At 48.8% G+C, this 14,714-nt stretch overlaps 3 protein-coding genes across 3 annotated transcripts in view; 2 read left to right on the forward strand and 1 right to left on the reverse strand.

The window, feature by feature from the left end:
• Positions 1–384: 384 nt before the first annotated feature.
• On the reverse strand, positions 385–9,476 carry LOC308123580 (steroid 17-alpha-hydroxylase/17,20 lyase-like; the record flags this gene model as incomplete). Its single annotated transcript, XM_080486128.1, is given in 11 exon segments — positions 385–752; positions 1,363–1,466; positions 1,566–1,735; positions 1,815–2,024; positions 2,159–2,245; positions 2,913–3,142; positions 3,467–3,614; positions 3,617–3,803; positions 3,939–4,039; positions 9,066–9,299; positions 9,420–9,476. Coding segments are annotated over 11 exon segments (1,797 nt in total). The 3' UTR covers positions 385–483.
• Positions 9,477–9,499: 23 nt separating this feature from the next.
• On the forward strand, positions 9,500–11,481 carry LOC308123673 (uncharacterized protein; the record flags this gene model as incomplete). Its single annotated transcript, XM_080486278.1, has 2 exons — positions 9,500–9,620; positions 9,752–11,481. 2 exons carry the CDS (start codon positions 9,500–9,502, stop codon positions 10,837–10,839), a joined length of 1,209 nt encoding a protein of 402 aa, XP_080342404.1. The 3' UTR covers positions 10,840–11,481.
• A 1,528-nt stretch (positions 11,482–13,009) lies between these two features.
• LOC308123669 (F-box only protein 41-like) overlaps positions 13,010–14,714 on the forward strand; it is an 8,611-nt gene continuing 6,906 nt past the window's right edge. The window contains exons 1-3 of the mRNA XM_080486274.1: positions 13,010–13,238; positions 13,846–13,999; positions 14,373–14,714. The exon at positions 14,373–14,714 is cut by the window's right edge and continues 195 nt beyond it. Of these exons, the coding sequence (XP_080342400.1) occupies positions 13,853–13,999; positions 14,373–14,714 (489 nt within the window). The 5' untranslated portion in view covers positions 13,010–13,238; positions 13,846–13,852. The remainder of the gene's footprint in view (positions 13,239–13,845; positions 14,000–14,372) is intronic.

Here is a 14,714-nt window from a genome sequence, read left to right on the forward strand (position 1 = left end):
AGGGTGGAGGTCTGTGGAGGAGGAGCTCTATGGTGGAGGAGGTGTGGAGGAGGAGGAGGTGTGGAGGAGGTGTAGAGGAGGAGATCTATGGTGGAGGAGGTGTGGAGGAGGAGGAGGTGTGTGGAGGAGGTGTAGAGTCCACGGTGAGCCGGAGCTGCAGTTCTTCGCTGCTCCACCAGAGGGTTTCTGTAGCGTCTCTATGTTGGTTTTCCTGATTCGTCTTCGTCTCGTGTGCATGAGGGTGAGGACAGGTCGGAATTTTACAACGACAAATAGTACTATTAGAAAGTCGTGTGTGTGTGTGTGTGTGTGTGTGTGTGTGTGTGTCCTAACTAAACCAGCCTGTTCTCTAAGTGAAGCTATACTGAATAAAGTGTCCAAACTGAAGCGTTTTGCTGGTTTATTGAACACAAACAAACTTTTGAAGCTTTTATTTATTGGTTGGTTTTGATGGTTTGGACTCATAACCACGCCCCCTTTCCCTCACTTGTCCCCGCCCCTCCCCCACCCCGCCCTGGGAGTCACAACGACCCGATAAGGCTGCGGCTGCAGTACGACGCCCAGCCGCCCCTGCAGGTCGGGCGGGGGAACCCCGTCCGGACGCCGGAAGCTCATTCGCTGAAGCAGAGAGGACAGGAAGAGGAGGAGCTCCAGCCGGGCCAGCGATTCGCCCACGCACACCCGAGGCCCCGCCCCAAACGGCATGAAGCAGGGGGGCGTGACCCGCTGACCCCGGTCGCCCAGGAAACGATCTGCAACGGAGATACGCATATACTAGTGGGTAAAATACACACAACCTTTAAAATGTAGTATCGACTCACAAAACCAGGGAACTACCACAACCTCAACACAAACCAGGGAACTACCACAACCAGGGAACTACCACAACCAGGGAACTACCACAACCTCAACACAAACCAGGGAACTACCACAACCTCAACACAAAACCAGGTTTTGCTTTTTCAATTTTCACTTAAAATGTCCAAATGAGAAACTTCTGAAATGAAAATGCAAAAATGATGTTTCATTTGAAGCGTTGTCATGGAAACGGCTTCCCAGGCTGCTAGCCCCTCTCTTGGTTACCTGGTCCTGATACCTGGTCTTGGTTATGTGGTCCTAGTTACCTGGTCCTGATTACCTGGTCCTAGTTACTTGGTCTTAGTTACCTGGTCCTGGTTACTTGGTCCTGATTACCTGATCCTGGTTACCTGGTCTTAGTTACCTGGTCCTGGTTACTTGGTCTTAGTTACCTGGTCCTGGTTACTTGGTCTTAGTTACCTGGTCCTGGTTACTTGGTCCTGATTACCTGCTCCTGGTTACCTGGTCTTAGTTACCTGCTCCTGGTTACCTGGTCCTAGTTACCTGGGTTGAACAGGTCCGGTTTGTCCCAGTTTCGGGGGTCATGGTGGATGGACCACATGTTGACCAGGACCCGAGTCCCTCGGCGGACCACATGTCCTCCAATACTGTGGGAGACAAAGAGTCCGTCTCAGGAGGGGGTCCAGGTTCTGCTCTAAGTGTTGGAGCAGTGTCTGCTGTCGGTCCAGGTTTTGGTTTGGGGGTACCTGCTGTCAGTCCTGGCGGTGTGGGGGATCAGGACCGGGCTGACGGGCCGGATCCTCATGCCCTCGTTGATCACACTGTCCAGGTACGGCAGCCGGCTGCGGTCGGACACGCCCACCGCCCGCTCGCTGCCCACCTGCTCATCCAGCTCCTTCTGCACACGCTCCTGCACCTGGAGGGGGCGGGGCTAAGCCTCTGTCACTGCTCCCGGTGGGGGATCTGGTTGGACGTGGGGCGGTGGGGGTGTTTACCTCTGGGTGGTGCAACAGGTAGGCCAGGATCCACAGCAGCGTGGTGGACGTGGTCTCCACTCCAGCTCCGAACGCCTCCGCCGCCGTCATCAGGACGTGGTCCTCCGTGATCCCCTCGTCCTCCGGTGACCCCTGACCTCGTCCGCTGCCCGCCCGGCCTTTGAGCAAGGCCTCCAGGAGGTCGCGGGGGTCGCCGTCACTCAGAGATGCCTGCAAGCAGAGTTTAGGCACGGTGAGGTCCAGTCCGTCGCCTACAGGAGGCGCCGTCCTGGTCGGTCCCTTCCTGGCCTGGTCGGTCCCTTCCTGGTCGGTACCGTCCTGGTCTGTACCGTCCTGGTCTGTACCTTGTGCTCCTCCAGCTTGCCAGTCAGTAGTCGGTCTCTGACAGCGATGCAGTTCTTCAGGTTCATCAAGGACTCGCTGGGGAAAACCTGCAGGACAGACGGAGGCTGTTAGCGGTCTAGAGACCACCACAGAGACCGCCTCAGAGACCGCTATAGAGACCACTAAAGACTACCACAGAGACCACCACAGAGACCGCCTCAGAGACCGCTATAGAAACCACTAAAGACTACCACAGAGACCACTATAGAGACCACCACAGACCACCACAGACCACCATAGACTACCATAGAGACCACCACAGACCAAAATGGACCACCACAGAGACCACCATAGAGACCACCACAGACTACCGTAGACCACCATGGAGACCACCACAGAACACCATAGAGACCGCTACAGAGACCACCATAGAGCACCATAGACCACCACAGACCACTATAGACCACCACAGAACACCATAGAGACCACTACAGAGACCACCATAGACCACCATGGAGACCACCACAGAACACCATAGAGACCGCTACAGAGACCACCATAGAGCACCATAGACCACCACAGACCACTATAGACCACCACAGAACACCATAGAGACCACTACAGAGACCACCACAGACTACCAGAGAGACCGCTACAGAGACCACCACAGACCACCATCGACCACCACAGAGACCGCTATCAGGGCCACGTCTCAGACCACGGGGGTTTGGCAGCCAGTCCGGGTCCAGTCCCGGTCCTGGTCCGGAGCTTCACCTTCATCCAGGGAAAGAGGTCCACCAGGGCTCCTCTGGCGATGGTCTGCACGATGCCATGGTTGTAGCGGATCACCTCCTGCAATTCGGCGTCGCCATGGCGATAGCTGCCGCTGAACACCAGCTTGCAGACGACATTGGTGACCGCCAGGGTCACAGCGGGCGCCGGGTCAAAGCCCCGCCCCTCGTTGGACAGGAGCTCGGCACACAGGCTGTCCACCTCGGACAACACTGGAGAGGGAAACGCAGGATTAGCACAGACGCTAACTCCTTTAGCCTCAATGCTAACTCCTTTAGCCTCAATGCTAACTCCTTTAGCCTCAATGCTAACTCCTTTAGCCTCAACGCTAACTCCTTTGGCCTCAATGCTAACTCCTTTAGCCTCAATGCTAACTCCATTAGCCTCAACGCTAACTCCTTTAGCCTAAAAGCTAACTCCTTTAGCCTCAACGCTAACTCCTTTAGCCTCAAAGCTAACTCCTTTAGCCTCAAAGTAACCCTCAGTAATCAGAGTACCGAAGTAGTTTGTAGATACTCCCTCAGTAATCAGAGTACCGATGTCCTGCAGGCGCGACGTCCCCTCTCCAAACAACGTGAAGGACTCGTGGACGAGGCGGCGGTGGAGCTTCCAGAGCGGCGAGTAGTCGGCGAAGGCGATGTCCTTCCCCCCCCGGGTCAGCAGGTCGGTGGTCACCTGCACATCCACAACACACGGCTGTCACTCAAAGTCCCCCGGGGGCGGGGCAACATGTCTGTGCTCTCATTGGTCACCATGCTTGGGCGTCCGGCGAAGTCCCGCCCCCTCTGCAGGAGCACCTCACGAGCGTGGCAGTGGTCGTTGACCACGACGGTGTAGTGAGGGCCGAGGTGGAGCGCGAACAGGGGGCCGTACCTGGAACTCACAAAAACACACAACTATTTACTTAGTCAAAGCTAACTAACGGAGTACCACAGGGTAGATACTAGTGGATCAGCCAGTATTAGTATTAGTGTATGCTCTGATGAAGAGGAGGAGCTCTGTTCTTACCTTTGGGCCAGGTGAGTGAAGAGCAGGTGGGGGGGGAGGCCTCCGCCCAGCCAGGGGAGGCTGCCGACGATGGGGAGCCGTGGGAGGCTCGGTATGGAGGTCTGAGGAGGAGGAGGAGGAGGACGAAGACGAAGACGAAGGAGCAGCCGCTGGGCGATGAGGAGGAGGATGATGGTGAGGAGGAGGACAGAGGGAGAGACCACAGAGAGGAGAGAGGAGGAGCAGGAGGAGGTGAAGGAGGAGAACATGGCTGCCATCAGGACCCGAAGTGAAGCGACTCTGAGGAGCAGCAGCTTTAAACCAACCAGCAGACCTTGGAGAGGTCAAAGGTCACGGACGGTGTTTCTGTAACCCTGTGTGTGTGTGTGTGTGTGTGTGTGTGTGTGTGTGTGTGTGTGTGTGTGTGTGTGTGTGTGTGTGTGTGTGTGTGTGTGTGTGTGTGTGTGTGTGTGTGTGTGTGTGTGTGTGTGTGTGTGTGTCCAGAGACCTTCATGTTTTCTGGTTACCACGACGACCGTAAAAGAGAAGAAAAAAACGTCATTTTAACCACAAAAAGACAGAAAACAAATCAACAGCTTTTATTCTGAAACCAAACACAACAAATTAACTATTTATATAAAGTCAACAAACTGACAGTAAACAAACAGTGTAAACAAACTGACAGTAAACAAACACTGTAAACAAACTGACAGTAAACAAACAGTGTAAACAAACTGACAGTAAACAATCACTGTAAACAAACTGACAGTAAACAAACAGTGTAAACAAACTGACAGTAAACAAACTCACAGTAAACAAACAGTGTAAACAAACTCACAGTAAACAAACTGACAGTAAACAAACAGTGTAAACAAACTGACAGTAAACAAACTGACAGTAAACAAACTGACAGTAAACAAACTGACAGTAAACAATCACTGTAAACAAACTGACAGTAAACAAACAGTGTAAACAAACTGACAGTAAACAAACTGACAGTAAACAAACTGACAGTAAACAAACTGACAGTAGACAAACAGTGTAAACAAACAAACATCCAGGGCTTGGCTCCATGACGTCACCAGCTGGACCAAGAGGAGGTGTAGTTCTCATTGTGACCACTGGAGGGAGCTCCAGAGGTTTGTGTTCCTCTGTTCTCCTCTTTCAGTTCTTCTTCTGATTATTTTCTCTTTTGTTTTTTCTCTCTCTGTTGTTTACTGTTCTATTCTGCAGTGTGTTCGTTCTCCGGTGGAGGAACGTTAAATCCTTCAGGTTGTTTTTATTCTTCTTCTCCTTCTTCTCCTTCTTCTCCTTCTTCTCCTTCTTCTCCTTCTTCTCCTTCTTCTACTTGTTCTTCTTCTTCTCCTTCTTCTACTTGTTCTTCTTTTTCTTCACTTGGCATCCATGAAGTTGCACTACTGCCATCTACTGGTTGCAGATGGTCCATACCATTCAACTTGGTGGTTTTATTTTGAAAGTCACCATCATAAAAATCGAACTTGGTAGTTTTATTTTGACAGTCACCGCAATAACAAACCAACTCGGTAGTTTTATTTTGACAGTCACCATAATAACAGTCCAACTTGGTGGTTTTATTTTGACAGTCACCGTAATAACAATCCAATTTGGTGGTTTTATTTTGACAGTCACCATAATAACAATCCAACTTGGTGGTTTTATTTTGACAGTCACCGTAATAACAATCCAACTTGGTGGTTTTATTTTGACAGTCACCGTCATAATAATCCAACTTGGTGGTTTTATTTTGACAGTCACCATAATAACAATCCAACTTGGTGGTTTTATTTTGACAGTCACCGTCATAATAATCCAACTTGGTGGTTTTATTTTGACAGTCACAGTCATAATAATCCAACTTGGTGGTTTTATTTTGACAGTCACCGTAATAACAATCCAATTTGGTGGTTTTATTTTGACAGTCACCGTAATAACAATCCAATTTGGTGGTTTTATTTTGACAGTCACCGTAATAACAATCCAACTTGGTGGTTTTATTTTGACAGTCACCGTAATAACAATCCAATTTGGTGGTTTTATTTTGACAGTCACCGTAATAACAATCCAACTTGGTGGTTTTATTTTGACAGTCACCGTAATAACAGTCCAACTTGGTGGTTTTATTTTGACAGTCACCGTAATAACAGTCCAACTTGGTGGTTTTATTTTGACAGTCACCGTAATAACAATCCAATTTGGTGGTTTTATTTTGACAGTCACCATAATAACAATCCAACTTGGTGGTTTTATTTTGACAGTCACCGTAATAACAATCCAACTTGGTGGTTTTATTTTGACAGTCACCGTCATAATAATCCAACTTGGTGGTTTTATTTTGACAGTCACCATAATAACAATCCAACTTGGTGGTTTTATTTTGACAGTCACCGTCATAATAATCCAACTTGGTGGTTTTATTTTGACAGTCACCATAATAACAGTCCAACTTGGTGGTTTTATTTTGACAGTCACCGTAATAACAATCCAATTTGGTGGTTTTATTTTGACAGTCACCATAATAACAATCCAACTTGGTGGTTTTATTTTGACAGTCACCGTAATAACAATCCAACTTGGTGGTTTTATTTTGACAGTCACCGTCATAATAATCCAACTTGGTGGTTTTATTTTGACAGTCACCATAATAACAATCCAACTTGGTGGTTTTATTTTGACAGTCACCGTAATAACAATCCAACTTGGTGGTTTTATTTTGACAGTCACCGTCATAATAATCCAACTTGGTGGTTTTATTTTGACAGTCACCATAATAACAATCCAACTTGGTGGTTTTATTTTGACAGTCACCGTAATAACAATCCAACTTGGTGGTTTTATTTTGACAGTCACCGTCATAATAATCCAACTTGGTGGTTTTATTTTGACAGTCACCGTAATAACAGTCCAACTTGGTGGTTTTATTTTGACAGTCACCGTAATAACAATCCAATTTGGTGGTTTTATTTTGACAGTCACCATAATAACAATCCAACTTGGTGGTTTTATTTTGACAGTCACCGTAATAACAATCCAACTTGGTGGTTTTATTTTGACAGTCACCGTCATAATAATCCAACTTGGTGGTTTTATTTTGACAGTCACCATAATAACAATCCAACTTGGTGGTCTGTCCTCTAGAATGTCTGTGTTCTCCTGTTGTTTGGAGCTGGGCTGTGTGTGTGTGTGTGTGTGTGTGTGTGTGTGTGTGTGTGTGTGTGTGTGTGTGTGTGTGTGTGTGTGTGTACTAGAACTAACAACAGCACCCACTAGTGGCCCCACATGGAAACTCCATCGTTCTCTCCTCTGGCCGCTCCTCTGGCCGCTCCTCTGGCCGCTCCTCTGGCCGCTCCTCTGGCCGCTCCTCTGGCCGCTCCTCTGGCCGCTCCTCTGGCCGCTCCTCTGGCCGCTCCTCTGGCCGCTCCTCTGGCCGCTCCTCCCACTTCGCCCACAACAAGCTCCGCCCCTAAAACGCTGCCTTGCAAACGTGCAACTTTCCTGAAATGAAAACAAGGAAGAGATGAAAACGTTGTCCGTGAATTAAACTAGAGCTACACTCGGTAGATCACAAACCTTTTCCAACGCCAGTTTGCCTGAGGACCTGAGTTAGCATGTTAGCCGTTAGCTCCTGTCGGATGATGACATCATCTCTGAAGACCTCACGTCATTCATGTTGGGAGTTTTTGTGAAAAGTTGGTCAAACAAATACAAACTAATCAATAAATACGTGCAGACAGGAAAGTACTAGAGCGGTTCACTAGTGACCAGATGATTTACTGTAATGAAGCGAGCGGCGGTAAAGGACAAACTGTTATGACGGCGAGGACATAATCAATTCTATCATATTGATCTTCCATGAACTCTGGATTGGTGCTTCTTCATCGACAGACCCGATCAATCAATTACTGCAGATTACAAACCTGATGGAGTAATGAAGCAGATCCTCCTTATTGATTTACTGATTTATTGATTTATTGATTTACGGATTTATTGATTTATTGATTTATTGATTTACTGATTTACTGATTTATTGATTTACTGATTTATTGATTTACGGATTTATTGATTTATTGATTTACTGATTTACTGATTTATTGATTTATTGATTTATTGATTTACGGATTTATTGATTTACTGATTTACTGATTTATTGATTTACTGATTTACTGATTTACTGATTTATTGATTTACTGATTTACTGATTTATTGATTTACTGATTTATTGATTTACGGATTTATTGATTTACTGATTTACTGATTTATTGATTTATTGATTTACTGATTTATTGATTTACTGATTTACTGATTTATTGATTTACTGATTTATTGATTTACGGATTTATTGATTTACTGATTTATTGATTTACTGATTTACTGATTTATTGATTTACTGATTTACTGATTTATTGATTTATTGATTTATTGATTTACGGATTTATTGATTTATTGGTTTGTGTGAATTTACCAACTTTTGATAAAAAACCTACCCAATCACAGGATTATTTATCATCTAAGGATCAATCCATTCGATTTTATGACGTTAACGACTAAATGTTTCCAAATAAATTACAAACAAAATGTGAAAATAATAATAATAATATAAAGTGGATGAGCGAGGCTCCAAAGGAGATCAGCGTCTGTTGCCATGGAGACGCTCCGTGTTTCACACAGTGATGGAGCTACCAGGCTAGTTAGCATTGATATGGGCTAATGGCTAACATGCTAGCAATGCTAACTCGTTCTGCAAACAAATGCTGGCCTGTGAAGGTCTGCGCTCTACCGGGTGTAGCTCTACTTTCATGGACATGTATTTCTGTTGGTGTACTATGTCACCACGGAAAAATAAGTACATTCTCATGAAATGAAGTTAAAACACACACACACACACACACACACACACACACACACACACACACACACACACACACACACACACACACACACACACACTAAAGGTTTTGTCATGTTAATTGTTGCATAACTTCCCGGTTTGAACCTGCAGACATGAAGCGCTGCAGGATTCTACTCTTCCGGTTCTGTTCTGCAGAACTGAGTGGATCCTGGTTCGGTCGCTCTCCGGTTGCATAACTTTCCCGGTTCCCCGGATGAATTTGCACGTGTCGGTTCGTTAACAGATGAGTTCTCCCGGTCCTCCGGCTCCCCGGTCCTGCTCCGGTTACATAACCTCCCCCGGTTCCCCGGTTGCTCTCCGGTTGCCGCAGTGGAGGAAACCCCTCTCTCCTCGCGCCCCGACGTCGCTCTGCCGCCGCTCCTTATATGGCGCGGGGACACCGCCGCGTCACGGCCGGAAGCGGCCCATGTTTGGGCAGCTACGAAGCGCTTGGCGGGGGGAATCCCTCGCGCCGGCTTCGACCAATGAGGACGCGCCGGGAGTTACCTAGGAGACGGAAGGTATAAAAGCCTTGCGCTGGAGGCAGCTCAGCATCCTCCGCCGCTCAGAGCCGCAGCAGAACCGAGCTCCGGTACCGGACCCTTGTTCTTGTTGTTGTTGTTGTTGTTTGCTACTGAGGGGGAATCCCGCATCTTCACGCATCTCTTCACGCAATATGCTTCTGGAGCGCGAGGACAGCTTCATGTCGGAGTTTGAGGATGCGTGCAGCGCGTGGGTTGACAGCGTTGACAGCAGCGGCTCGAGCCGCAGCGGGGCTGCATCCCCGGTCTGCCACGGTACGTACCGGACCGGAGCCACCGGGACCGGGGTGGGGGTGGGGGGGGGGGGGGGGGGGGTGTATATGGTGTGTTTGTGCAGATCGACACGTTATGCAATGACACTAACTGTCTCTCCTCCTCTTCCTCAGTCTTCTCTCCGGGGACGGACGCCTCAGACTCGGACTTCTTCTCGGACTTCAGTGACTGCTCCTCGGACACTCTCTCCCCGTCGCTCGGTTACGCCGGCGGCTTCTTCCCGGACCCGGTGTCGGTACCGGTGCCTGAGCCGGAGGCTGCGGGACTGAGCAGCACTGCGGACGCCATCCTCAACATGATCACGGAGATTGTTGGAATCTGCACGGAGATGGAGCATCATCATCATCTTCATCAGCAGCTTCAGCAGGATGCCGCCTCCTCCTCCTCCTCCTCCTCCTCCCCCCTCCCTCCCCCCGCCGCCCCCGCTCCGGTGTTGGTGAAGACGGAGTTCGTGAGCTCCGGCTGCGGCGGTGGGTGTCCTCCGCCGCTCCCCTCCGGGAGTGACGCGCTGTTCCCGGGCTCGGGGGACTGCCTCCTCCCGCTGTCCGCTCTGGAGCAACAGGTGGACGTGGTGGAGCTCATCGACTCTCTGCTGAGCGCGGAGGCGGCGCAGGTGGAGCTCAAGCCGGAGGTGAAAACGGAGCTGCCCCCCCCGGGCCCTCCGGCACCGGAGGACTGGTTGCTGACCGGGGGGGACACCGCCAGCTACGTCATCAAGACTGAGCTCGTGCACAGTGACTTCCCCTCCACCCTGGACGCGCACCTGCTCTCCTCTCTCCTGCAGGGCGCGTTCCCGATGGTGAGCGCCGTGCACGCGGGAGCAGCCTCCAAGCCGGCGCGCGGCGGCCGCAGAGCCCCCGCCCGCGGCGGCGCAGCCAAACAGAAGCCGTTCCCGTGCTCGGTGCCGGGCTGCGAGCGCCGCTTCTCGCGCTCCGACGAGCTCAACCGACACGTGCGCATCCACACGGGCCAGAAGCCGTTCCAGTGCGCCATCTGCGCGCGCAGCTTCAGCCGCAGCGACCACCTCACCACGCACACGCGCACGCACACCGGGGAGAAACCGTTCTCCTGCGACGTGTGCGGCAAGAGGTTCGCGCGCAGCGACGAGAGGAAGAGGCACGGGCGCGTGCACGTCAAGCAGCAGCTGCGCGCTCAGATGATGGCCGCCTACTCTCTGGCCCTGAACGCGCCTGGCGTCTAAAAGACAGAGTTGAGGAAAGCTGCGGGAGCGCGCTTCCGCTCGTGCTTAAAGTTAAAAAAAAAATTAAAAACCGTCTGGGGACACGTCTCCATGTGACGTCACAGCGTTAGGGGACTTTTGATGTCCGGATTTTGACGCATGTGCGCCTCCGGCCCCACAGGTGTGCTGTGGGCGGGGCTTCAAGGAGGAGGCGGGGTTATGGAGTGTTGTGGGTGGGGGGGTGCCGCCCCGGCGTCCCGGTGCTGCGGGTTCTGAGAGTCTGAGGGACTTTAAAGAAGAACTTTGAAGCAGCAGTCTTCAGGACTGTGTAAAATACTTCCTGTGCATGAGGAGGCCACTCCGTGAATGTTGACGTCAGAATGTGCTGTTGGATATTTTTCTGTACAGAGCTTTATATTCGACTCCATGTTTGTATCATATCTCTATTTTTCTAGAGGCTCTCTACCTCCCTGCGGCGCCGCTTCCTGACTTTGTGTGCCGCACTTTGAAAACGGTTTGAAACCGGTTCCTCCGCGGCGGATCACTTTGTAACTCCATTCTCACCTTTTCTATCATGGACTGTGCCGCACAGGTGCATTGTGGGATTTGTAGTCCTGTGACCTCATTCTGCATGGAGGCTGCTGTCAATAAACAATCAAAACAACCAGGAGCCGGCTGTTGACTGAGCTTCGTCTGCATCTTCATCATCATCTTAATCACTACCACCATCGTCTACATCATCACCATCATCTTCATCATCACCATCATCTACATCATCATCTTCATCACTACCACCATCGTCTACATCATCACCATCATCTACATCTTCATCACTACCACCATCGTCTACATCATCACCATCATCTACATCTTCATCACTATCACCATCGTCTACATCATCACCATCATCTTCATCATCATCTTCATCACTATCACCAACGTCTACATCATCACCATCATCGTCATCATCTTTATCATCACCATCATCTACATCATCATCTTCAACATCATCTTCAACATCATCGTCATCATCTTCATCATCATCATCTTCATCATCATCATGATTAACATCATTATCTTCATCATCATGATCATCATCTGTGAAGTTTGCCGTTGCCAGGCAACAACATCTTGTTAGTTTAAAGACAATCTGGTTTCATTAGAGATGACGTTTGTGTTGCTATGGTAACAGCATCATTTGTGTCATCAACCAAACAACCAACTCACTAACTAACTGACCAACTAACACACATTTACATTTAGTTACATTTAGTTACATTTAGTTACATTAAGTTACACCGAGTCTCAGCTGGAACAACTAGTTACTAGTTACCTGAACTTAGGTACCACAGACATTTACTTCCTGACCCACAAGTTCCAAATGCTTTAACAGGTAAAAACATTTCAACCAACTGAAACTAGTACTGGTTACTTTACTACACTTGAGATCAGTATCAGTTACTTTATTACACCTTAAATCAGTCCCAGTTACTTAGTTTCTTCCTTTTCTTGAAGGAAACATTAAATATAAAGATTAAATATAAAGATTAAATATAAACATTAAATAAAACCAGTAAATATAAAGATTAAATATAAACATGAAATATAAACATTAAATATAAACATTAAATATAAAGATTAAATATAAAGATTAAATATAAACAGTCAGATCTGAGTTGTTTCTATAATGTTTCTTCTATTTGACTGTATTTTGGATCAAACCTGTTCAAAGTTCAATCAGCTCATTAATTATTTCTTTAAAACAATAAAAATAACATTTAATCTTCAGTGGAATCAATAAAGGAAATTAATAAATAAACAAACGTGTAGAAATCGAAATTGAAATCAAAGAGAAACAAATGACGAGAATTAAATGAATGTAAATATATCATATAAATAATCAAATACAACCGGAAGTAAGACTTTAAACTTCTATGAAAACAATCAGGAACAATTCCGATAAAAAAGTTCTTTCAAAATAGTTTCATAGTAATAATATATTTATTACTGCAGAACACTTTAGTAAAAAACATTCTTTAGTTAAAAAATTTAAAAAATTAAAATACAAATAATAATATTAGAAGTTTCAGAAATGTGACGTTTGAATTTTCAAAATTAAATGAAATAAAATGCAGACTTCACACACCACGTGATCACTACGTCACACGATGTCTCACGTCATCAGCAGCACGTTCAGAGTCGGACTATCAACCTCTGCTGCCGCACGAGGGCCCGGGCGGAACCGGAACGGAACGGAACGGACCGGACCGGACCGGACCGGACCGGACGCGCGGCACCAGCGCACCAAACATTGCGCGGGAAACCGGGAGACCATGGTAACGGAGCATTTGGACGGTGTGAGTGACGCAGCTGCACGAGGAGACGTCACCACGACGGTCACGTGTCTCTGACCAGGACAGGTGGGACACATTATTATTATTATCATCATCATCATCATCATCATCATCATCATCATCATCATCATCATTATTATTATTATTATTATTAATGTGTTTGTTTATTTATTTTTTTAATTTAAAGTCTGAAGCTCAAAGTTTGAAGTTTAAATGAAGAACCTGAACGCTGTTACCATGACGACCTGAGTGATGAGGAGGAGGTGAAGGAGGAGGAGGAGGAGGTGGTGGAGGAGGATGAGGAGGAGGTGAAGGAGGAGCAGAGCCCACGTGGTGTTTCTTTCTTCCTGCTCATCCATCCGTGAGTTAAACTCCTCCTCCGGCCGTCTGAGACGACGAATCAAGCGCCTCCTCGTCTTCCTGCTGAATTATGCAGCTCAGTGACCCACTTTCTCCTGCACCTCCTCAGAGGGGAGCAGCACCTCCTCCATCAGACCTCCACCTCCTCAGAGGGGAGCAGCACCTCCTCCATCAGACCTCCACCTCCTCAGAGGGGAGCAGCACCTCCTCCATCAGACCTCCACCTCCTCAGAGGGGAGCAGCACCTCCTCCATCAGACCTCCACCTCCTCAGAGGGGAGCAGCACCTCCTCACATCTCCTCTGATCCTCCAGGTGGACCATGTCTTCCTCCTCTTCCTCTTCCTCCTCCTCAGCGCCGTTCTTCTGTCCTCGCTGTGGCGACGGCCTCAGGTTCTCCTCGGTTCCTGAGCTCCGGTCTCACCTGGTCGGTCGTCACACCTACGAGACGCTGCTGCTTCTTTCTCAGGTAACCCGGGTTCTCCTGGTTCTAAAGGTTCTCCGGGTGCTTCAGGTTCTCCTGGTTCTAAAGGTTCTCCAGAGTCTTCTGGTACTCCGGGTCCTGCAGGTTCTCCAGATTCTGCTCCTGGTCTGATTGGTTCTTCCGTTTCTGCCAGGACCGGTGGTGACCTCCTGTGGTCTCTGGTTTGGACCACCTCCCCCTCCTGGTGGGTTCAGTATTGAAACCGGAACATTCTTAGACCAGAAGGTCTGTTCAGCACCTGCTGGTCTCTGAGTCCTGGACCAGGTCCCAGTGGTTCCAATCCAGATGTGTCCAGGTTTTCTAGACGTCCTGGTTCTGGTCTCAGACGGTTCACCTTGACCTTCCTCTCTCCTCTCAGGCCCGGGTCCGGAGCTCCAGACCTGGAACAATGCTGCCGCTCCCTGGCCCACCCGGTGTCCAGACCCAGACCCAGATCCCAACCCAGACCTCCTGCCTGGAAATGGAGCCTTGCGGTGCCCCCCCACTGCTGGACTGTCTGGACCTAGACCTAGACCTAGACCTGGACCTGGACCTGGACCTGGCTTCGTCCTCGGTGCAGCTCCTCAGGAGTCTGGCCGGATCCCCTGCGGGGCGCCGGGTCCTGCCGGGCTCCCTGGACCTTGAGGACGGCTCCAAGGGGGCACTGCTGGTCCGTGTAGATCCGGGTCTGGAGGAGCGGCTGGGACTCGGACTGGACCGT

Source organism: Lipophrys pholis (assembly GCF_963383615.2).
Source record: "Lipophrys pholis genome assembly, chromosome: 18".
NCBI classification, from domain to species: Eukaryota; Metazoa; Chordata; class Actinopteri; order Blenniiformes; family Blenniidae; genus Lipophrys; species Lipophrys pholis.